The 25,110-nt window shown below is 43.5% G+C and overlaps 1 protein-coding gene across 1 annotated transcript in view; it reads right to left on the minus strand.

Moving 5' to 3' along the window:
* LOC122794677 (disintegrin and metalloproteinase domain-containing protein 33-like) overlaps positions 1-25,110 on the minus strand; it is a 2,280,125-nt gene that overhangs the window by 1,117,632 nt on the left and 1,137,383 nt on the right. The window contains exon 6 of the mRNA XM_044063306.1: positions 13,757-13,943. Within this exon, the coding sequence (XP_043919241.1) occupies positions 13,757-13,943 (187 nt within the window). The remainder of the gene's footprint in view (positions 1-13,756; positions 13,944-25,110) is intronic.

Consider the following 25,110-nt stretch of genomic DNA (forward strand, 5'->3'; position numbering starts at 1 on the left):
TTGGTGTGTTCCTCCTAAAATCTGTATTTTCTGGCAAATAGTTGAGGATTGAAGTCATTAAGTAATAACAAACATTTGAGTTTAAGACTCCACTTCCTTCAGAGAATTCATGCTAATGCAAAACCTATTATAGGTTCATAGGTTCATACTAGGCTATCTGCCCTAGGGCATTTATAAGCCTAGCCAGAGTGTGTTTGGCTTTCGCCACCCATTTTAAATGAATTTTGCTATGCCCTTTTTCGAGGTTAGTATACTGTGCCTCTGTCTAACAGTGACACAGAAGTGATACCCGGGGTAAACCTACGATCTCCCATCCACTCATCAAGATTCCTCTTGAAGAGAGTCAATGAGGGACTCTGCCTAACCTGGACTGGGATTTTATTCCAGAGTGAAGGGAGCCTCTGGGTTATGAATCTGTCCCTCCAGCATGTCCTATTTATTTCATTGCTGAGGTTCAAGTCTCTTGAGCACGTAGCTCAATGGGATTTGGATTTTCTGAGGTGCAGCATGTCCATTAATTCCGGGTTGGACATGGCTTTATACGTCAGGCACAGATCGCCTCTGAGCAGGTGGTATGCCACTGAGTAGAGCTGGAGTTTCTTTAACCGGGCAGCATATGGCATCTGTTTGAGCCCTTTGATCCTCTTGGTGAGGTACTTTTGGGGTATTTCCAGTTGCTGCAGGTGTCTGGTAAGGTACATCCCAAAAGGGGCATTGTACTCAATTTGGGTCTGAAGCCCAAGTGCTTAATCCAGAAGACTTAGAATGATGGCTACACTTTAATCAAGTTACTACCAAGCAGTAATAAATACAATTGAATACTTTAAAGAATGCCTGGATTAGTGCTCAAGTTATACAAACAAAGCTAGATTCAGCATGCCTGGATCTAGTCTATGCTACAGCAAACAAGGTGTACCAATTTCAGTAAGAAGTAGTTCAAATGTGCAGGCACTATAAGCCTTTAACCAGAAATTCCCAGCTCAGAAGGGCAGAGTCCAGCCTCTCCTCCCACAAGAGTGCAGACCACGAACCTTTTTAATGTAAAATAACTGGCCTGAAGCCCAAGTGCTTAAACCAGAATTAATACACTTTTAGAATAACAGACACTGAGCCCTCAATCAGCAGTTCCCAACTTAGAAGGATGTAAGCTACCTGTTCTGCCACTACAGTGCAGACCACAAACCTTCTTAATGTAAAACAACTGGCCTGAAGCCCAAGTGCTTAAACCAGAATTAATACACTTTTAGAATAACAGACACTGAGCCCTCAATCAGCAGTTCCCAACTTAGAAGGATGTAAGCTACCTGTCCTGCCACCACAGTGCAGGCCAAAACCTTCCTAATGTAAAACAACTGGTCTGAAGCCCAAGTGCTTAATCCAAAAGACTTAGAATGATAGCTACACTTTAATCAAGTTACAACCAAGCAGTAATAAATACAATTGAATACTTTAAAGAATGCCTGGATTAGTGCTCAAGTTATACAAACAAAGCTAGATTCAGCAGGCCTGGATCTAGTCTATGCTACAGCAAACAAGGTGTACCAATTTCAGTAAGAAGCAGTTTAGATATGCAGGCACTATAAGCCTTTAACCAGAAATTCCCAGCTAGAATGGCAGAATCCAGCCTCTCCTCCCACAAGAGTGCAGACCACGAACCCTTTTAATGTAAAATAACTGGCCTGAAGCCCAAGTGCTTAAAACAGAATTAACACACTTTTAGAATAACAGACACTGAGCCCTCAATCAGCAGTTCCCAACTTAGAAGGATGTAAGCTACCTGTCCTGCCACCACAGTGCAGACCACAAACCTTCCTAATGTAAAACAACTGATCTGAAGCCCAAGTGCTTAAACTAAAAGGCTTAGAATGAGTTACACCAAGCAGTAATAAATACAATTGAGTACTTTTAAGATGACGCAAAATCAAAATAAAGTAGGAAGAAACACAAATACAGTAAAAGCAGATAATGTTTTTTTTTTTTTTTTTTTTTTTTTTTGAGTGAGCAAATGAGATGGGCCCAGGAGTTACAGGACAGAAACAAGTGCAAATGCAGGCCTTCAAATCAGAAAGTTGAGAGGGTTGGAAGACCGCCCAAACGGCCAATAACTACAAATTCTGGGCCAGAACCTCTCCTTATGTGGTAGACAGGTTACCTAGTGCTTAAGTTTGTAAGAGCAATATTTAAAATCTGTCCCCCCATCATTTTAGGCTTTGTCCAGATATTTTGCTCTAAAAATCTGGACAAAGCCTAAAATGATGGGGAGACAAAAGGGACAGATTTGAAATATTGCTCTTATAAACTTAGAAAGTTGATAGAATAATAGGTTTTGCATTAGCATGAATTCTCTGAAGGATGTGGAGTCTGGAGTCTTAAACTCAAATGTTTGCCCTTATTTAATGACTTCAATCCTCAACTATTTGCCAGAAAAGTACACATTTTAGGAGGAACACACCAAAAATATGAGTAAAACATCTGGACATTCTGCGAAAATCTGTACAGTTGAGAGGTGTGAATCACATACACACACACAGTCACTTCCTCATTCATACCTGCATTCATTCACACATTGCTCTCACTCTCCTGATCTCACACATGCACACACACAGCCACTTCCTCATTCATACCTGCATTCATTCACACACACACACACACACACACACACACACACACACACACACACACACACACACACACACACACACACACACACACGCACACACACACACACACACACACACACACACACACACACACACACACACACACACAGCCACTTCCTCATTCATACCTGCATTCATTCACACACCCACACACACACACTCACACACACACACACACACACACACACACACACACACACACACACACACACACACAAAACATTCTTTCATTCCTGCATTCACTCACATAGCGCTCTCACTCTCCCGATCTCACATATGCAAACACACAGCCACTTCTTCATTCATTCCTGCATTCACTCACACTCGCCACGAACTAATAAGCTTAACTGCAAAATAAACCGCGAACTGTTCGCAGTTTATTTTGCAGCTAAGCTTATTAGTTCATGGTGCCCCTGTGAGGAAGCCGTGGCTCTCCAGGGCACCACAGCGCACACTTGAGGAACTCCTGAAATATGCACTTTATGCTCACCCTGGGGAGGGGGGGACGCCTCGGGAAAACCTGGATTCAGCAAGGGAGCCAAGAATCAAAAAAGTTTGGGAACCACTGCCCTATTGCATCTCACTTTAATTCCTACATTATTACCTCAATAACCTCCTTACTACACAACACTTCTATGACACCGCTGTCCATACCCACTCCACCTGGCCCACCACATACCTACCTTAAACTTGAACCCAGTCATACAAACTACATTCAATGCTTGCTATCTAAAGTAAAGCTGTGTACCCTCGCCGATGATCAACTACCAGGTGACTTTCTGAAATTATCTGCTGCATCTATTGCCTTCCCCATATCGATTCTAATTAACCCCTCTATCGCTGAACAATATGTATCAACCCTATGGAAAATATCCCATATCATTCCACTACATAAAGGAGACCCCTCTAAAGACATATCTAATTACAGACCATTAGCCATACTCTCACGCCTAGCTAAAATCTTAGAAAAGTGTGTCCACAAACAAATAATAGATTACTTCCAAAAACATAACCTTTTATCTATTACACAGCATGGTTTTCGACCAAAACATAGTAGTAGTACAGCTCTTATTACTTTTACCAACTCTAGAAATCACCTCAGAAACAAGAACCAACTTGTCTCTGCTACCTTTCTTGACATGTCAGAATCCTTTGATACCATATCACATCAAATCCTCCTAAATAAACTTGCCAGTTACAACCTCTACCCTGAAGCCCTAAACTGGTTCCACAGCTACCTCTCAAACAGGCAACAAGTTACCTTATGGAATAATAAACTGCCCCCCCCCCCCACCTTCCCATCTCTGTAGAAATCCCCCAAGGAAATATTCTAGCGCCACTACTCTTTACCATTTTACCAATGACCTTACAACAGCCGCTAGTCCCGCAACATTATACAATATGCAGATGACTCCTCACTCATCTGCTCTGCACCAACAGTTGAGGCACTTCAAGTAAAAACTCAGACTGCCCTTACCAACACTGAAAAATATCTAGAATCCCATGAAATTATATTAAATCCCAATAAAACTAAGCTCACGGTCTTCTCAAGTCATACCTCACTAACTAATAATCCACCTCTCTCTATTTTTTCTTCCAATGGCACAAAAATAGAACCTGTTGAACACAATAAACTTCTCTGGGTTACCATAGATAATGCATTGAAATTTGAAAAACATATAGCACAGACAATTAAAAAAGTCCATATAAAACTCAGAACACTCTACAGAGCAAAACCATATCTTACAGACCATGCTAGACTGGCATTAGCAAGAACCCACCTGTTATCTTCCCTACTCTATTGTTCTCAAATATTCACAAACCTCCATAAAACAGAAATTAACAACCTTGAATCCTATTATAACAAGATAGCTAAATTTTCATCTAACCTACCCCAAAAAGTGCATCACTGTATTGCCCTTCAACTAAATTGGTTAGAACTCCCAAACTTACTCACACTTAACCAACTATTAATCAGACACACTTTAATGTAGCCTAGCACTAACTAACCTTGTTCAACCCTATACAAACCTTAATTCTCTTAGGTCAGCTGACAAAGTCTTACTCAAAGTAAATAAATCTCACAACTCACATGGTGACTCTCTATACCGCTCCAAAATTGCAAAAATCTGGAACTCTCTTCAACAACAAATTCTATCCATTGATCATACTTGTAACTTTAAACAGGCACTAAGACAATACCTCCTATCCCACTGTCTATGCCCTTGCTCTGCTCCAGATTAATCTATACCACCCCCCCATTTTATTACTTTGGCTGCAACTGAATGTACAAAAAATTGTTATTTGAATATAATGGATCAATGCTTTTACTGTTTTTTTATTAACAACTATTTGCATCTCTGTGTGATTTGTAACCTCATTGTGATAATTTATTTTGTATAACTATGTTTTTGGAGATTTTCTCCCTGAGTCTCAGTTGAAAAGGGCATTTTGTCCAATTGGACATTACCTGGTAAACACATGTAAATAAATAAATACATTTGTCAATCCCTCTAAATAATTCTTATTACTTCTCAATCATATTTCCCTTCCTTTTATGTCTACCCTATTTTTAAACTCCACTTTAGTTTTATCCCACTCCCTAGCTATATTTTCAGAAGAATGTTCTTGTCTGTATTGTGGAAAAGTTGTGTTTTTTGATTGTTTATTCTGTGGTATCCCACTAGCTGTTTCCAACGGGCTAGGCCCGTTTTCAGTTAGAGGACCTAATCTGTCCCCTTGCTTTCCTTGTGTTCTAAAAGTTTCCCGAGACTAAAACCGTTTACATTAGAGGTATTAGTCCTCCCCCCCTTGTGTTTGTGTCTGAGGATCGTTTAACTTACAGATCTTGTGGTATTCTGTCTGTTGTAGGCTTTTTCCCGCCTTGTGACTGTTTGACCATTGGTCAATTTTTTCAGTGGTTAAGTGTTGTTGGTTAACTATGTCCAAAGATACTAAGGAGCATAAGCCCTTGGGCTTCAAAAAATGCTCTAGGTGCAGTTATAAAATGTCCATTACCGATGGACACTCTGAACCCGTGGTGGTGGTGCTGCGGTAGCATTGTCGCCTCACAGTAAGACGCTGTCCGGTTCGATTCTCAGCTAGAGCGTCTTCTGCGTGGAGACATGCGTGAATGGCCATACCTTTGTTGAAGATTGTGCATCAGGGCTGGTAACTCGACATGTAAAAATCAACTACCAATCATTAGAGGACTGGAGATCTGCTGTGGAGACCCCTAACCTGGAAAAGCTGAAAGACACAAACAAACAAACCGATGGACACTCTGTCTGTGTGTACAGTCTGGGAGCGATTCATCTCCAGGAATCGTGCAGTTTCTGTCATGCCTTTAGTCTGCGAGTTCTTCAGGAAAGGAAGAATAAATTAATTTTGAAGGGACTTCTGAAACCCTCCTTCGAGGAGGGTCTGGAGAGTGCTTCCAGCTCTAAGGCAAAATCCTCAAAATCAAAAAAGAGATCTCCAGCTCCATCAGTCTCCTCGGAGCCACCGGAGAAAATAGCAAAGTCTGCTTTAATATCCTCGGCTCCATTGTCCTCGGGGCCGTAGGAAGTGTCAGTTGTTATAGAACCTGCTTTGGCTTCAATCTTCTTGGAACTTGTTCGGAGCCGATCGCCTAGCATTAGGTCAGTATTCCCTCCTCGCAGGTCTCCTTCAGAGAGGAGGTCTCGATCTCCTTCTCTGTCCTCCAAATCTTCCAGGACCTTATCGGATGTGGACGTCGATAGAGTGGTGCAGAGACTTCTTCAGTCACAGGTACTGGCAAAATTGTTCTCGGCTCCAACCCAGTCAGCTCCGGAGCCGGTCCCTCAACCTGCTTCAACACTTCCTCCTCCGAGCACATCTCAGCTTTCAGAGCCGAGTGCTCAGCTCCATGTGATGTCCCTAGGTTGGTTCCGACAGCCCCTCCTGGCTTATTGGTTTCGACGTCAGCTGCGACCCCGTCGGCGCCATCCACGGGGTTCAGGACTCAGGATTCTTTGGTCGGACCCAAGGGAGAGGCTTCGGGACACCTCTCGGCTCCTAGTCTCCCTCTCGGTGCTTCGGCACGGGGAAGTCTGACTCCTGTCTTGGCTTCGGAGGCTGGTCGTTCTTCGGACCCGGGAGGACCAGCCTTCAAGGCCATGAGAAGCGCACTGGCCAGGTCATCAGCGGCATCATATGGGTCGGTCATTCTGTCCCCCACTACACTGGAGCAGGTTGCTGACTGCCATCTATCTCTGGACAGTGCAGCCCCAAGGCCTCAGGGTACCCCCACGAGTGGTCCCCATATTTCTGAGGGCCCCTCATAGTTTTTGCCTGAGGAGCCACCCAGAAAGAAGACGTGCAAGAGGAAGCACATAGATTCCCATTCTGAGCTGGTGGCCCAGATGGTCAATGCCCAGATGTCTACCCACAATTCCATTGCAAACTCCTCCATGAGGCAAATCTCCTATGCAGCCAAGGGAGCGAGTAGGGCAACAAGTTCAGGAGTTGCTCTTAGGAGGCAGGCCTGGGTACGCCTTTGTCACTTCGCGGAGGCCTTCAAGTCTTCATTCACCGACGCCCCTTTTGATGGTTCCTCTTTGTTCGGAACCAAGGTGAAAGACACTCTCACTAGGTGCGAGCAGGAGGGAAAAACTCTGTCTGCTGTAGGAGTCCGTTTTTCCCTTCCCTCTAGGCCATATCCCAAGGCCCAGAGGATAGCAAAATGTGGTTCAAGAAATCACAGAGGTTTTTTCCTGGTGCACAAGATGAGTCCCCCTCCAGAGGCAGGGGAGGGGGTGGTTATTCAGGGATACGCCGCCCTAGGGACAGAGGAGGCCCCCGCAACTTGGGAAACCTCAATTTCTTTCGTGGTTCTCCCTACCGCCGCTCCTGATGAGAGGCCCGACTGTGCGTTTCCGGAGCCAGTCAGGGGTCAAATCTCATTATACCCAGAGGCCTGGCAAGATATCACCCAGGACCAATGGGTTCTACGAATACTTTCCGGAGGATATGTCATCCCCTTCTCATCAAATCCCCCTCCAATCAACAAAATCCCAGATATTCTTCCCAGTCAAAGGGATTACGCAGCTTCAGAAGTTTCAAAGCTGCTAGAAAAAGGAGCCATCCAACATGTCCCCTCAGACCAAATCGGATTAGGGACTTACTACAGATTCTTTTTGGTGCCGAAAAGGACAGGGGACATGAGACCCATATTGGATCTCAGTCAATTGAACACCCATGTGCAAAAGTCCACGTTCCGAATGGTCACATTGCAGTGTATTCTCCCATTGTTGGGAAAAGAAGTGTGGATGTGCTCCAACGACCTCAAGGATGCTTACTACCACATAAAGATGGACAGGGCATCCAGAAGTCACCTACGCTTCCGGCTGGGAGCCAGCCATTTTCAGTTTCGAGCCCTGCCCTTTGGTCTCACCACAGCCCCCAGGGTGTTTACCAAATGCATGTCAGTGGTGACTGCTCACTTGAGACGTCAGGGATTCCAAGTGTTCCCGTATCTGGAAGACTGGCTCCTTACTGCCACCACCAGGCATCTACTACTTCAGAGCAGGGATGCTACTATCAACCTATGTCAACAGTTGGGCATCACATTGAACTGAGAAAAATCTGTCTTGCTGCCCTCACAGCATGTCACTTTTATAGGCACCGAATTAGACACCGTCCTCATGTGGGCATTTCTACCACAGGAAAGAATCAGAGTCCTACAACAACAGGTTTACGCCTTGCTCCCTCTGAGAAGAGCAAAGGCAAGATGGGTCCTCCAACTGTTGAGGAGAATGGCTGCTACGATTATGTTAGTCCCTCTGGCAAGGTTACATATGAGGCTCCTTCAGTGGCTACTGTTTTCCCAGTGGTCTCTTCAACATTTTCCACTTTCTCACCCTATTCTACTCACAGACAGGTGCAAACAGGATCTCAGTTGGTGGCTTCGCACCGACAACTTGAATGCGGGAAAGCCCTTCGTTCCTGCACCCCCAGTTGCCACGGTGACCACAGATGCCTCCCAGATGAGGTGGGGGGGAATTATCTAGGCAGGACAGTCCAAGGCACATGGTAAGAGCACAAGATGCATCTGCATATCAATGTCCTGGAGATGAGAGCTGTGCTACTAGTGTTGCAAGCACTTCAGAGTTTTCTTCCACTCGGGACTATTGCAATCCACTCAGACAATATGTCAGTGGTGTGGTATCTGAACAAGCAGGGAGGAACCAAGTCTTATCCCCTTTGCAGGGAGGCCATGCGAGTGTGGCGGTGGGCAGTGTCTTCCTAATGTTTTCTGGTGGCAACGCACATTCCGGGGAAGTCCAATGTGATTGCAGACAGGCTAAGTAGAGCTATTCTGATGCCTTACGACTGGTCCCTGAACTGTCAAGTTGTGGAGCAGATCTTCCGCAGGTGGGGGTCAGCCTTGCTGCAACCTTTTTGCCAGCCCCCTCAATCCCAAATGCAGCAGCTACTTCACATTGATCCCCCCTCTGGGGGAGTCACCTAGGGATGCTCTAGACTACGATTGGCCCTCCGGTCTATTATATGCCTACCCTCCAGTCCCCTTGCTCTCAAAGGTTATTCAGAAAGCGCAATCCTTGGGAAGCAAGATGATTCTGATTGCCCCACACTGGCCTCGTCAAATTTGGTTCCCCTTTCTCCATCCCTATCTCATGGACGCTCCTTGGATTCTGGACCCACAACCAGATTTACTGACACACATGTCAGGGCAGCTCCATCCCTCTCTTCGGACCCTCAGGTTGACAGCCTGGCTGCTCCGCTTCCGTCATTAGTTAGGCTTCATCAATTTTCGCCGGAGGTGGTTCATATTTTATCTTCCTGTCATAAGCCCTCGACCAGGAAGATTTATTATAGCAAATGGAAGACGTTTTCAATCTGGGCGCATGCCAAAAAGATTGATCCTTACACAGCTCCAATTTCGTCTGTATTGGAGATCTTGTCTATGCTCTTTAACCAGGGTTCAGCAGCCACAACCATTAAAGTCCAATTGGCAGCGATTTCTACCTTTCATGTCTCAGATGAGCCTAGTCTGATGGCCCATAGACTCTGTAAGACTTTCCTGAAGGGCACTTTGTTATTTTGTCCTCCGGTATCGGAACCTGCTATGCCTTGGGACTTAAACTTTGTTCTACAGGGTCTTACATCACCCCCCTTTGAGCCTGCAGCCACTTGCGATTTAAAATTCTTAACTTGGAAGACTGTCTTTTTGGTAGCCATCATGTCAGCCAGACGCATTTCAGAGCTTCAAGCTTTATAAATCAAACCCCCTTATTTGATTTTTCATAAGGACAGGGTTTCTCTCAGACCGAACCCCTCCTTTCTTCCTAAAGTAGCATCAGTCAGTAACCTTAACCAATCTATTGAATTGCCAGTGTTTTTTCCCCAGTTCTCAAACAAGGCAGAATTCAAATTTCATCAATTGTATGTGCACAGGCAATTATGTTTTTATTTGCACAGAACGAAGGACCTCAGAAAATCTGATCAGTTGTTTGTTTCATTTTCGGAAAACAGAATTGGGTCTCCTGTTTCCAAAGTCACATTGTCCAGGTGGATTTCCAGTTGTATTTCTTTCATTTATACCTCAGGAGGAAAAGATTTACCGTTCCGGGTGAAGGCTCACTCTACTCGGTCTGTATCTACATCTACAGCTTTTCAGGCCAGATTGTCTATGGCTGATATTTGTGCTGCGGCTACTTGGGCATCTCCTCACACCTTTGTTACTCATTACAAGTTAGATTTGGTATCTAGGGGCAGGTCTTCCTTTGGTTCCACAGTGCTCAGGAGTATTTTCCAGTGAGCCTCCCAGGATTTAAGTGCTGGAGATGCTGTCCCACGGGTAAGAATGTAGGCGAGATTGGACTACATAACATCAAGAAGTTATATACTCACCATAATGTTCGATGTATGTAGTTCATCTCGCCTCACATTCTTACTTACCCCCCTCCTTCCCCTGTCCTGGAGGATCTGGAGGATAGGTCTGGTTTCAGAGCTCCCATCATTCTTGGTTGGTTCTTCCTTGAATAGAATGAGTGCTGGAGCTCGCAGCAAACTAAATCTGGGGATAGAGAGCAGTGCAGCATGGGATACCATCTTAGCCCAGCCAATAGAAAGACTTCAACCTATAAAAAGTATGGCCGAGTCGGACCCATGGATAAGAATGTGAGGCGAGATGGACTACATATATCGAACATTATGGTGAGTACATAACTTCTTGTTATCCAAGCTAAGACACATGGTGCAGCCTGTGCTCCTACTAAGTGCTCTCTGGTTTTGTCTTATCTTTACAGCTCTCTCAGCTGGGAAAACACTTGAATGCTTTCAGAGAACATTATATCCAAGCAATTTCTCTTTATCAGATTGTCTCTTAGAGATATGAGAACCAGGCAAAAAACTGCCAAGCATACATTTATTTACTATTTACAATTACAATATTTTTTAATTTACTTGCTTTCTTATTAAAACTTGTTACTAGATCAAGATAAGGCCCTTAATCCAGTCATTCTCGTACGCAAGAATGTGAAAAAAGCACACTAATTTTTCTTTTATCATGCTCTTTCAACCAATTTTTTTTCCTGTCCTTCTTATTCTTTTTTTTCCATTGCAGTGCGTACATTTCTTAAAAATGAACAAGACGGGAAAAAAAAACAGGAATACTTATTTACATTAGTATCCCCGTTACACTTTAATTAATTGAGAAAAGTTTACTTTATAGCATGCAAAGAAAATCATGCACTATTAAAATAGTACCATTGAGAAAAAATAGTTTTACTTACAGTTAATCTACTCCTTCATCTTTTCCTCTCCTAAGTATTTTTCTGAACATTAATGACTTGAAGTAAGGCATATGCTTTTGAGTACCCTAAATGTTTAACAAAGTCCAAAAAGACCAATATTTCCAGAATGTTTTGTTCTGTCGTGTTTCACAAATATAATTATTGCTTTGTAATCCCACATTTGTCAGTTTCCAAGTTACTGATTTTATTTGTGTTCATCTCCATCTCCCATATCCCGTTTCTTTTCCAACTTACTCTTGATTCTTCTAGTCAACTCTTGTGTTTTTTTCCTTCTCTAACATTTTCCATTCAAACATTGGAAAAGTTTTCACTGGAACAGTGTCCTTGTGGTCTTTATTTCCAGAAGAACAAGCAGCAGGATCTCCTTCTGTTTCACTGCTGACTTTTTGTTGGACAAACCTTTGCATTTCCTTCTTAGCATGTGCTTCATCAAAAAATGATTTTGACCCTCCAGGGAAAATATTTTGAAAATAGCAGGGTACAACAGTTTGAATCTCACCATTCCCTGAATAATGGAATAAATTCACTCCTCTTCTGCCTGGTGTACAATGAGTAGTCCTTCTTCACAAACATTTTGCTGTCTCCATCTTTTAGACTTAGTCCTTCTGCCACAGTTTTGTTAGAATCGACTCCTTCTGCTGGTAAGATTGCTTCTTTACTATTAAAGGTCTATGTTGTTTTGTCATAGCCAGATATGGAGCATATACATGATGCACCCCTTCAATGAACAATTCCTGTTGTGGAATACCAGTGCAGTTGCTTATTTGTGCTTTTATAAAATTAATACAGTCTGTTCCTTCCAGCTTCTCTGCTACAGCAGAAAATGTCAGGTTTTTCCTACATGTTCTGTCCTGTAATTCTGTTACTTTTTGAAGCATCTCTTCTTGTGAAGTCCCATATTCAGCCAGCCTTTTCTACATTTCAGCCTTGGGTTTTGCAGTTTATCACCTCATCTGAGCATCCATTTAAAACTTCTTCCAGTTTTTCCAACCTTTTGCTGTTTGAGTTGACATATTCCATCAGTGTTTCATTTATTTTTAATCAGGTCTGTGTGCAGTGGTTTTATACTTTCCTCTAGATGACTGGAAGTCATGTATGGAGCTTGCACAGCTTTTTGCTGAACAGCTGCAGTACTTTTCCCAGTCAGTGTTTTTTTTGTCACCTTTTTTTTTATTCTTTTTCAAGTCCTCTTTATTTCTTTTTACTGGCATCCAGGCAGTGCAGTTACTAGCCATTTACTGAAATTTACCCAAAAGTTTAGGTCCACTGGTTTTCTCTGCTAAGTCTCTGTTTTGCACACTGGGAGAGCTAGAACTTAGCTGTTACTCAAGGTACAGCCATCTTGGAAGTCCTCTGTGTATACTATATACTAACATGAAAGCAGTGCTACCTTAAAAATACTGTTGGCTCACCTGCTTCCACTAATAGTAGTATTTTGACTAGTTAAACCCTACCACCACTTATGGGAAGAAAGGTGCTCTAAAACCCCCACCACCATGTATGGAAAGAGAGGTGCTCTACATCCGTCACCACCATTTATGGGAAGAGAGGTACTATACAGTGCTCTTTGTAACAAATTATAGTTCACTTTGTGGATCTAGCCACTGGTTTTGAATACATGTGGGTGACATTTCCTTAGAAATCCTTCCCTGTGAAACAATACCTGCCCTTTAAATCATACATTTGAAGGAGCATCTGACTTGATAGGTATTTTTGCACATCCACTTGCTTTCTCTGGGGCAAGTTTTTTACATTCAGAGCTGTCAAGTAAATTTCAGGAATGAGTCTTATTCAGTCGAGAGTCACTTGTGATGGTGGTGAGGGGGTTGAGCAAATGCCTCTCCATCTGTTTGAGGAAGGAAGTGTAACATTTGTTGTGTGATCTCTCACTGGCACAGGCCACAATCTGAGGTATGGGTATGAAAACATGGGGAATTTATCCATACATATTCAACAGTACACATCATGAGCTATGTTTTCTCACAGGTCCATATCCCCAAGAGTAAATCATTACCAGAAGAGAATGAGACCCATACCTGTCTATCCACTGTCCATGGTCTGAACAAAAGTAGTATCCCTCAGAAAAGTGATATCTTCCCTGTGTTGCAATGAGAGAGAGAGAGAGAATATTAATAGGGTGCAGAAGGATATGATGGAAGTTGGGACTGGAGCCCTGGTATATTCTGGAAAAAACTGTTGAGGGAAAAAAATGTCTATGTTCCATACAGACATGTTGTAATGCTTTCTTCCCAATTCAATATGCATTTGTAAATCAAAGATTAGAAACAAACTCACCCTTGAATGTACAGATTGGATCATCTTGGTGAAGTCTGACATGTTGTCCAGTGAATGGGATTCATGTCCACATGTACCATTTATTACTGGCATATTTGTTGTCTTGTGGATGGTGTGATGTTTTGAAACACTGCTTCCAAGTGGCTTTATGTAGTAGCTAGTTTCATTTTCCAGGACTATAAGGCCCCTGTAAAAAGAGATATAATTTTGACCATCTTTGAGTATTTTATTTTGCATTTGAGTCACCACTGAGGAACTAGCCCCATTTTCATGATATACAGGAACCCAATATCAGAATGGACATCTAACAATTATTACAACAGATATGTCAAGTACCTACATCTCTCAGTCACTCTAAAAAGATATGTCAGGTAGCTTAAACCAATTACAGCAACTTTTGAAGCAGATATTTCAGCAGACCTGACAGAAAAAAATAGCATTAGTGAAACATGAAAACATTTTTGGCAGATACCTATATAGATGTGACAGTTAAATGTGACTTCCCCGCGGTGGTGGTGCTGCAGTAGCATTGTCGCCTCACAGTAAGATGCTGTCCGGTTCGATTCTCAGCCAGAGCGTCTTCTGCGTGGAGACATGCGTGAATGGGCGTATCTTTGTTGAAGGTTGTGCGTCAGGGCTGGTAACTCGGCACGTAAAAAATCAACTGCCAGTCATTAGCGGACTGGAGTTCCACTGTGGCAACCCCTAACCGGGAAAAGCCGAAAGACACAACATCAACTTAAATGTGACTTCATTTTTGGAAAAAATATTTGGTATTATCTAGGGATAATGTATCTACATACAAGCATTAGTTACATTAAGGAACATTGGCAAATGCATATGGAATGCATTAGCATCTCTCATGATGCCACTCATTAACAAAATGAATAGCTGAATGAAAATTTAAAAATAAATTATGAATATTACTAGAAAAAAGTAGAAATAAATTGATAAATTAAAATAAATGTGCTAAACCTTAACGAGAAAGAAGCCAATCTGTACACAAAATAAAACATTTAATATCATCATACAAATCTGGTAAGGAAAATGTACATGAATAAATACTTTACTTAACATTTAATCTGGTACTTGGAAAGATAAATAATCAAATTGTAGTAATATAATCACAAATACGTAAATAACTATTATATTATTAGTTAAAAAACACATACCCTGGGATTCAAAAAAGGCTGCTGCCAGCAGTAAGTCCTATCAAAGTCATTTTTCTCACTAGCAGTAGCTCTTTCTGATTCAGAAACAGGCCATCTGCAGTATTTCTATGTGGTTTGTAGCATCACTAGACACCAAGATATTTAAATATTACTCTAAAGCCCTTAAAAAGTTAATAGAGCAACACATTTTCCAGCATGAAAAGATAAAAACTAGACACTAGAGATACTTTTTAAATATTACCCTAAGGACAGTTGAAAAGTTAAAAGAACGTCAGTTTTGCAGCACAAAACACATATGGGCAGGGGAACACTAGACACCAGGGGCAGTCATTAATATTTCCACAAAGTCCTTAAAAAGTTAAAAGGCCAACAAAGAAGGCAGTTTTGAATCCTGTACCCTCAATGCAGAGCTTTAGTCATCTGTACTAACACTAGACACCAAGGTTACTCTTTAAATATTACCTCAAGTCAATAAAAAATGTCAAGGTGGAAAAGCTTTAACCCTATATCCTTGGTACAGAAAGCAGTCCTTACTCCATCACACTAACCAAGGACTTTTTCATCTTTCATGTCTTACATCCTAATGTATTTTCTGAACCAATAACAAGTAAGAAACTCAATGACTAACCGTAATAGTCCATGAGTTAACAGGGACAGAACAGGTTTAATAGACAAAGTCAGGAACATACTGCAAAATCAGGTACAGCTGATAGGAATGGGGGTATATCTGTGTGGGGAGCTGAAGTATCTCAAAATGGCCATACTTAAGACTTCTAGACAAAACCAAAAGAAACTTTAGATGGCTCCCTGGGAAATTTTTAAATATTACTTGGAGAAACTAAAAAGACTATTACAGCAACAAGTCTAATGTCATGGTAGTTCATGAAAATAAAAATAATGAAACTATAATGTTTGCTATTATTGACTGACTGTAAGCATCTATAATTTATGAGGCAGAGAAAAATAAGATGCTACATCATGGGCATTCACTAATCTCAGGGATATGATGTGTGTGTGTGTGTGTTTGTGTGTGTGTGTATGTTTGAAAGTGGGTGTATGTGTTTGAATGTGTGTGTATCTACATAAGTGTGTGTGTGTGTTTGTGCATGCGTGTATGTTTGAAAGTGGGTGCATGTGTTTGTGTGTTTGCATATATAAGTGTGTGTGTGTGTGTGTGTGTGTGTGTGTGTGTGTGTGTGTGTGTGTGTGTGTGTGTATGCACGCGCACACATGTATGCTCAAATGTATTTGTGTGTTTTTGTGTGTGTTTGTGCGCACACATCTGTTTGAATGTGTGTGTGTGTGTGTGTGTGTGTGTGTGTGTGTGTGTGTGTGTGTGTGTGTGTGTGTGTGTGTGTGTGTGTGTGCGCGTACGTCTGTTTGAATGTGTGTGAGTATGTGTGAGAGTGCATGAGTGTGGCACGTGAGCCAATGGGATGCATAGGCTAGCAGTTGCAATTTCACATATAAGTGCTGATTAGCACTAGTGATAACACCACATAATTCAGAGACATGCAAATCAGCTTATAATGAGCTATTCCCTCCTTCTTGCTGTTACGTCTCCATAGGATAATAGGAAACTACTAGGCTAATGACCCTAGGGCCCTTACAAGCCTTGCCAAGTTCTACCCATGTTTTCATAATCAGCACCTATTGCCCCTGTCCAAGAGGACACAGATGGCACCTCCACGGTGAATTTATGGTTACCCATCCAATCATCCAGATTGCGTTTGAATAGGACCAGTGAGGTTGTCTGTTTGACATGAAGTGGGAGTCTGTTGCAAAGGTGCGGTAACCTCTGGGGGACAAATCTGTTCCTCCAGCAGGTTCTGTTAATGTCACATACCAGGTTAAGGTCTTTAGAGCAAGTAACTCGTGTGCCATTTGACTAGCGGATATGCGGCATTTCCAGTAGAACAGGGTCAGAGATTGCCTTATACAGAAGGCAGAGATCACCTCTGAGTAGTTTGTATGAAACAGAATAAAGTGACAGTGATTTCATCCAATCTACATAGGACAGATGCTGAAGACCTTGAATTTTCCTTGTGAGGAACCTCTGTGATCTCTCCAAATGCTATAGGTGCTTGGAAAGGTATCTAGCAAAAGGGGCATTGTACTCAGTTATTGGCCTGATGAGGGAAGAGTACAGGGAGGTTATAACTTCTTTTTTTCTGGAAGCAGTGCCCTTACCTATGAGATAAGCAATATAGAATGCCCTTCTTACCACTGTGGTGACATGGTGATTAAAGGTATGGTTGCTGTCAACCTGTGTGCTCAGGTCTGTCACCACTGAGTGTGTACTTAGGGTGTTACTATTGATGTGGTAGGTAGCAGGAACACTGCTCTTGCCAAAAGGGATGATAATACATTTTTGCATTGAGTTTAAGGCCATGACTTTATCACCAATCATTTGTTTGTGTCTTGTCGGATGTTGATATCATTTAGTGAGTCTGTGACTGCTCCCAGTTTGCAGTTATCAGCAAACTTTGTCAGCCACAGAACTTTAGCTTTTGCTTGTACTTCAGAGAAGTAGATTCTGAACAGTAGACGTCCCAGGACTGTTCCCTGTGGAACACCACTGGTTATGGGTGTGCTGTTGGAGGTGGATGCCCCTATTTTGACTGTATGGGTTCTATCAGTGAGCCAGTTAGCAACCCACCTAACAATATAAGGGTTGATACTAGCTGGGTGAGTTTGTCAATGATGCCTGAGTGGGGGACATTGTCAAAAGCCTTGGCTAAGTCTAGGTAGGGTGTATGGACAGATTTCCCCTCATCCAAGGCCTTGGTGACGTCTCGAAGAAGTCCACCAGGTTTAACAGGCATGATCTCCCTTTGACAAATCCAAACTGATTAGGGTTAAGTGTTTGGAGATTACCTACGTCTTTGTTGATAAGGTCCATGATGATTCGCTCCATGGCCTTGCAGATAAGGCTAGTCAGGCTAATGCGTCTATAGTTCCTTGGGTCAGGGGAAGCACCACCTTTGTGCAAGGGATAACAATAGCCATTTTCCATTCAGCTAGGATGAAGCTGGTGCTTAGACTATGATTGAAAAGAGTACCCAATGGTATTGCTAATTCTTGTTGGAGCCCAAGTAGGATGTTATCAGTGTGACGCCCTGCACTGGCCCAGTAATCAAAGAGTCTGAATCCTCACCACTGACAACAGTGAGGGACATACACAATGGGAGTATGACAAGTACACACACGATAAAGTACAATTTTCCTTAAGAGCATGCAGAGATCACAGTCAGTCTGGGGCTGGTTTCTCTCTCTTTGTCCAGATCCACAGTAAGACTCCCCACTGGCACAGCTATAGAGTTGAGTCCTTAGTCAGGGTCCCAAGCCAAGTCCTCCCAACACTCTCTCTGTCCAACCAGTGCTTCGTGTCTCTGCCCAAGTAGCTGACACACACACATACACACACCACTCTTTGAGATTTGATTTATAAAGAAACATACCTCTGGGAAAGGCTGGCACAGGTTTACTAGCTATGCCCCCTTCTGCCAGACCATAAGGTAGTTATCACTGCCACCAGAACCCCTTATCAGCTACTTTAAGGCCCTTCCCAATGGGTGACCAATCCTACTGTGTAGTGTTACTATTATCTAAATGGTAAGTGTGACCAAGACTTGCAAGGCTGTTTAGGAGTGGACTGTACAGTCTCACCAAATACATATGCAAGTATGCTAAGAGCTTAAATATGTCTCACAAATATCAGCCACAAAGATAGGTTTAGATATATTTAATAATAAATAATAAAAGAACAAGACAATACTCAATCAATACAGTAACTACAAAGTGCAGAATCACAGGAAATATTAAAACAACATTGCAGGACAGTCTCAAATAAATACAGAAAACATGTAAACTAATCTCTACTATATTCATATCTATATCTAAATGATACTATGCCCTAAGTCTTACTTACAGACAACATGCAGGCAGAAGTGCTGATGATGGATGTTTCCAGGTTAAAGACAAATACAAAATGCACAGATGTTATGTGATCCTATCTCGCCTACATTCTGAATGATGGGTTCGGAGCCGATCCCTCGGCTCCGACTCGGCACGCTTATGCCAAAGAGTGAAGTCTCTTATTGGCTGAGCTTACTATATCCCAGGATGCACCACTACCAGTCCCCCAGATCTCGTTTGCCGCTTCCCTGCGAAGACGTGGTCTCGAGCTGGCTGGGCTGAGTAGTTAATTTAACTAACTTTTCTGTCAGTTTTTTGCTGTTTTTTTGTCAAAAGCTGTTTTAACGGCTAACGCTCATTGTGTGTGTTTGGATTGTTGAAAGACTTGTTGTGTGATTGGGTTGAGTTGGTTTCGGCCCCCCTTCATCTAGGGCCTTCCCGGTTAGTCAACCCTTCTAAAACCTTACAGGGTTTTCATAGTCCCTGTCATTTGCGCTCTAAGCGATAACTGTAAGTCGTCCTCGGATGATGTCTCATTTGCAGACATCTTAGAGATCCTCAAACAACGAGGCGGCTGGATATCCAAACCCCCCTCTGCTGATGAGTCAGTGCTCCTCAAGGCCTTTGGGGCTCAGCCCTCCGCCTCCTGGGTGTCTCCGCCCTTCGACGAGCTTCTGGATTTAGTTTGTCAAGGGTGGGAACACCCAGATACCGTGGAACCAGTCCCTTCTCGTCCAAATAAATTTTTGTCTGCTCCCCCCGAGAAGGAGTTCCTCACTAAAGGCGTGGCTGTAGATGCCATGGTGGTGGCATCTGCTACACAACAGGACGTGGCAGAGGCTTCAACGCCCATCCATCCTCCTAATAAGGAGTCTAGGAGTATGGACAGGTACGGGAAGCGCACCCTGACTTCAGCGGCCTTTACTTTAAGGTCTCTGAATTATTTGGCACATTTTACCAGGCTTCAGAGGGATCTGGTTAAGGAGTTGTCAGATTCCCTCTCGGGTAACCTACCTGAGCAGCTAGCCCAGTCGGTTAGCTCTCAGTTGGCTATCCTTATGTCAATTTCTAACTCGTCCATGAGGCTCATTTCCTATGCGGCCGAAGGGGCGGGTAGAGCGGCAGGCACAGGCGTGGCTCTACGGAGACAAGCCTGGCTCCGCTTGTGTCAGTTTGTGGAGGCCTTCAAGTCTTCCTTCCGACGCTCCCTTTGATGGGTCCTCCTTGTTTGGACCCAAGGTTAAAGACACCTTACCGCTGTGAGCAAGAGGGAAAAACTTTATCTGCCGTAGGTGCCCGTTATTCCACTCCCTTTCGGCCTTACCCCAAGGCTAAAGGAGGGGGGAAAATGTGGTTCCACAAATCTCGTAAGTTTTTCTCCCAACAGCAGGAAGATTCCCCTCCCAGAGGCAGAGGACGGGAAAATTTTTCAGGGAGACGCCGTCCCAGAGGCGGCAGAGGGCCCCGCAATTCTGGAGACCGCGAGTCCTTTCGTGGCTCTTCAGCCTCCCACACGTCATGAGGGATTGCCCGGCTGTGCTGCTCCGGAGCCAGTCGGGTGTCGTTTTGCCAAGCACCTAAAAGCCTGGGAGTCAATCACTCAGGACAGATGGGTGCTTCGGATCATTGCCGGAGGTTACACCATCCCATTCACATACTCACCCCCACCGTCCAGAAGAATCCCGGACCCACCACCCAGTCAAAGGGAAATGGCAGCCGCAGAAGCTTTAAAGCTGCTAGAAAAAGGAGTCATCCAACTGGTCCCCACAGACCAGATCGGATCAGGAAATTACTCCAGGTTCTTTTTAGTGCCAAAAAAGACAGGGGACCTGAGACCAATATTGGATCTCAGCAGACTGAACCAATCCGTCACGAAATCCAAATCCGAATGGTCACGTTACAATCCATTCTCCCATTGTTGGAGAAGGATGTTTGGATGTGCTCCATAGACCTCAAGGACGCCTATTATCACATACCGATACATCAGGCGTCCAGGAGGTATCTGCGCTTCAGCCTGGGAGTCAGTCATTACCAATTTTGCGCTCTGCCCTTTGGTCTCACCACAGCCCCCAGGGTGTTCACCAAGTGTTTGGCAGTAGTGACGGCTCACCTGAGAAGTCTTGGATTCCAAGTGTTTCCCTATCTGGACGACTGGCTCCTGACTGCCACCACCAGGCATCTACTAATGGACAACCTCAAAGCCACCATCTCCCTGGGTATTACCCTGGGGATTACATTCAAACTGGTCAAAGTCTGTCTTGCTGCCCTCTCAACGCATAAAGTTCATAGGAGCAGAGATAGACTCAAGATTGATGCGCGTCTTTCTTCCTGCCGAAAGGATCCAAACTTTACAGGGCCAAGTTCAAGCTCTGATCTCGAGATCCAAAGCCCCAGCCAGGATGGTTCTACAAGTTTTAGGCTCAATGTCTGCCACGGTTCTTTTAGTTCCTCTGGCGAGATTGCACATGAGGATTCTTCAGTGGCTATTTTCAACTCAATGGTCCTTTCAGGATCTTCCCCTCAATCATCACATCATGATTACGGAAATATGCAAAAGGGACCTTCGCTGGTGGCTTCAAACATCCAATTTGGATCAAGGAAACCCCTTTGTTCTTCCCTCTCCAGAGGTTACCCTGACGACAGATGCCTCCCAGATAGGGTGGGGGGGCATTGTCTGGGCAGGCTAGTTCAGGGCTCCTGGCTTCCAGACGAAGCTCTTCTCCACATCAACGTGTTGGAGATGAGGGCTGTACTTCTATCCCTACAGGCCTTACACAGGTTTCTTCCTCAGGGCATCATCGCCATCCACACAGACAACATGTCGGTGGTCTGGTATCTGAACAAACAAGGAGGGACCAGATCTTACCCCCTTTGCAGAGAGGCCATGAGAGTGTGGGAATGGGCTGTAGCTACCAACCGCTTCTTGGTAGCGACCCACATCCCGGGAAGGTCAAATATATTGGCAGACAAATTAAGCAGGACAATTCTTTCTCCTCACGAGTGGTCTCTAAACCAAACAGTAGCAGCTCAGGTTTTCAGGAGATGGGGGACGTGCTGCGACCTATTTGCAACTCCACTGAACACCAAGTGCCAAAGGTTCTTCTCCTTGATTCCACATCAGGGAGTGCCAGCGATGGATGCTCTAGCACAACCTTGGCCAACAGGACTACTTTATGCCTTTCCTCCGATTCCACTTCTCTCCAAAGTCATTCAAAAAGCTTCTCAATTGGGGTCCGCAATGATACTGATTGCCCCATACTGGCCTCGTCAGGTATGGTTTCCTTACCTGAAGAAGCATGCGGTGGACGATCCGTGGACTTTAGACCTAATTCCGGACCTGCTAATTCATCGGTCGGGACATCAGCATCAGTCCCTTCGATCTTTGAAATTGACAGCTTGGCTCCTCCACTTCCGACTTTAGTCAGAAGTCACACACTAGACCCGGAAGTTGTTCACATTTTATCTTCGGCCCACAAACCCACCACTAACCAATTGTACCTTAGTAAGTGGAAGAGGTTTGCTATCTGGGCTCAACTCAAGGGCTTAGACCCTATTACTGCTCCTATCCCAGAGGTTTTGAAATTCTTAACATCCCTGTTTAATCAAGGATCTTCTGTCTCTACTATTAAAGTCCAACTAGCGGCTATCTCTAAATTCCACGAATCCATGGATCCTCCATTGATGAGCAGCAGACTATGCAAAACTTTCATTAAAGGTGCGGGCCTGTTAAGACCCCAACTTTTCATCCTGCGCCTCCGTGGGATCTTGATTTGGTGCTTCGCATTAACATCTTCCCCTTCGAACCGGCTGCTACATGTGAGTTAAAATATCTGTCTTGGAAAACTGCCTTCTTAGTTGCAATTACTTCTGCAAGAAGAGTTTCAGAGCTTCAAGCCCTGTCTATTAAGCCACCGTACTTGATTTTCCACAAGGATAGAGTATCACTTAGACCTAATCCATCCTTTGTCCCAAAGGTCTGTTCTAGTTTCTGTCTCCAACAATCTCTAGAGCTACCAGTTTTCTTCCCAAAATTCTCCAATGAAGCAGAATACACTCTCCATAAATTGGATGTTCACAGGCAATTACGCTTCTATTTAGACAGGACTCAGCAACTTCGTAAGTCAGACCAGTTGTTTGTGTCCTTCTCGGATAATAAATTGGGTCAAACCATCACAAAAGCTACTATCTCCAAATGGATCAGAGATTGCATAACTCAGGCTTATTCTTCTTCGAATAAGCAACTTACAACATCTATCAAAGCTCATTCTACCAGAGCTATGGCTACTTCTATAGCTTTTCATTCCAAGCTCGCTATATCGGAGATTTGTGCTGCGGCTACTTGGTCCAATCCGCACACTTTCATTTCCCACTACAAATTGGATGTGGCATCTAAAGGACGAGCATCATTTGGTTCCACGGTACTCAGGAGTGTTTTCCAGTGAGCCACCCAGGATTCAGGTGCTAGGGACGCTGTCCCATCATTCAGAATGTAGGCGAGATAGGATCACATAACATCTTTTAGTTATGTACTCACCATAACTTCAGATGTTTGGGATCCATCTCGCCTACATTCCTAAAACCCACCCTCCTTCTCCCTGCCTTGGAGATCAGAAGAGATTGAACGGTTTTGAGTTCTACTGTTTATCTTGTTTCATCTGACGATGTTATATAAGCAGGGCATGCATGTGTGCATGTATGCGGACAAACTAGATCTGGGGGACTGGTAGTGGTGCATCCTGGGATATAGTAAGCTCAGCCAATAAGAGACTTCGCTCTTTGGCATAAGCGTGCCGAGTCGGAGCCGAGGGATCGGCTCCGAACCCATCATTCAGAATGTAGGCGAGATGGATCCCAAACATCTGAAGTTATGGTGAGTACATAACTAAAAGTTTCTCTCGGAGAGAGTTCTTAAGTTAATAAAAGACATTACTGCTGGGTCACTGACATCACTGTTTGTCAACTGCCTTCAGTTCCCAGACTAACAGATACTAACAGAATTTTAACATCTCTATGTGAGAAATGCAGACGTAACTGTCTTGTTAGAAGAAGGTAGCTAGCTTGGGATACAGTGTTGCCTAAATTTATCATCTCAGTACTTGGATTTTAAGGGGTAACTGATGTAGTTAATGAATCATTCAAGGGTGGAAGCCTTAACTCGCCTTGTACAGCTGTTTTGTACTAATCAGTAAAGCTGGACGTAGCATCAGCTGCTCTGTTTTTGAACTTCTATTATTATATCTGCTAATAAGTATAGTCATCACAATGAACAAAACATGCTGGAGGGATAGGTTCCTGACATAGAGGCTCCCCATACTCTGGAATAGACTGACCTTACATGTCAAGCAGAGTGCCTCCTTGGCCCTCTTCAAAAGGAACCTTGAGGATTGGATGGGAGATTCACCCCGGAGATCACGTCACTCGCCCTGCTAGATAGGGGTCCAGGGAAGTAAATATTGTGGGAAGAAATATCCAGGGAATTGTTATGGTTAGACTTATATAGGCCCTAGGGCCGATAGCCTGGTACCAGTCTATGAACCTATGAGCCTATACATTTATTTCTCCACAAATATTGCATTTCTAAAGAAGGCAAAGCTGTTTTAATTTAACTGTATTCTTTGACACTATATATTTTTTGTTCTGTTCCTTTTTCTACAAGCCTTCTGACCAAACTAAAGCTTAATGAAGATGGCCCTTGTTGTGGTCTACTTGCAACCTGAACACCAATGGCCATCCACTACCCAGTTTTGAGGCAAAGTACGCAGTAACCCCTTCTCATCTCCTAAGAGTATTTATGCTATTCTTTAGCTGCCTGTATTGCTCTGTAATTTAAGCTGAAGAGGAGCACGTTACCATGAATGCCAGCCCCAAGCCCCTAGGATCTTACATCTCTTAGTTTTTTGGTAGCAATTTTCTCAGCTGTACGGACCTGTCCTACAGACATTTCTCTAGTTTTTAATAAAATGCAGCCCTTTTGCTCAGAGTTCTAATTGATCCAAACATACTTCTCTACAGTGTTATTGAGCTTTCTTTGAATATTCTCTAACACAAAACCTCTAACACTTTGCTTTATACTTACAACTTAACTGATTGTTTCTTCTGCCATCTCGTACCTCAGGTGTAGTCAGTGAACTCCACACCTGGATCTCCCACCACACCCCTGATATCATTGCCCTAACAGAAACCTGGCTTAAACCCCAGCACTCAGACAAGGACCTCCGCCCTCCTGGCTATAACATACTTTACTTAGATCATCAAAATAAAAAA

Source organism: Protopterus annectens, chromosome 2.part1 (genome assembly GCF_019279795.1).
Source record: "Protopterus annectens isolate FY-2018-M chromosome 2.part1, PAN1.0, whole genome shotgun sequence".
Lineage (NCBI taxonomy): Eukaryota > Metazoa > Chordata > Ceratodontiformes > Protopteridae > Protopterus > Protopterus annectens.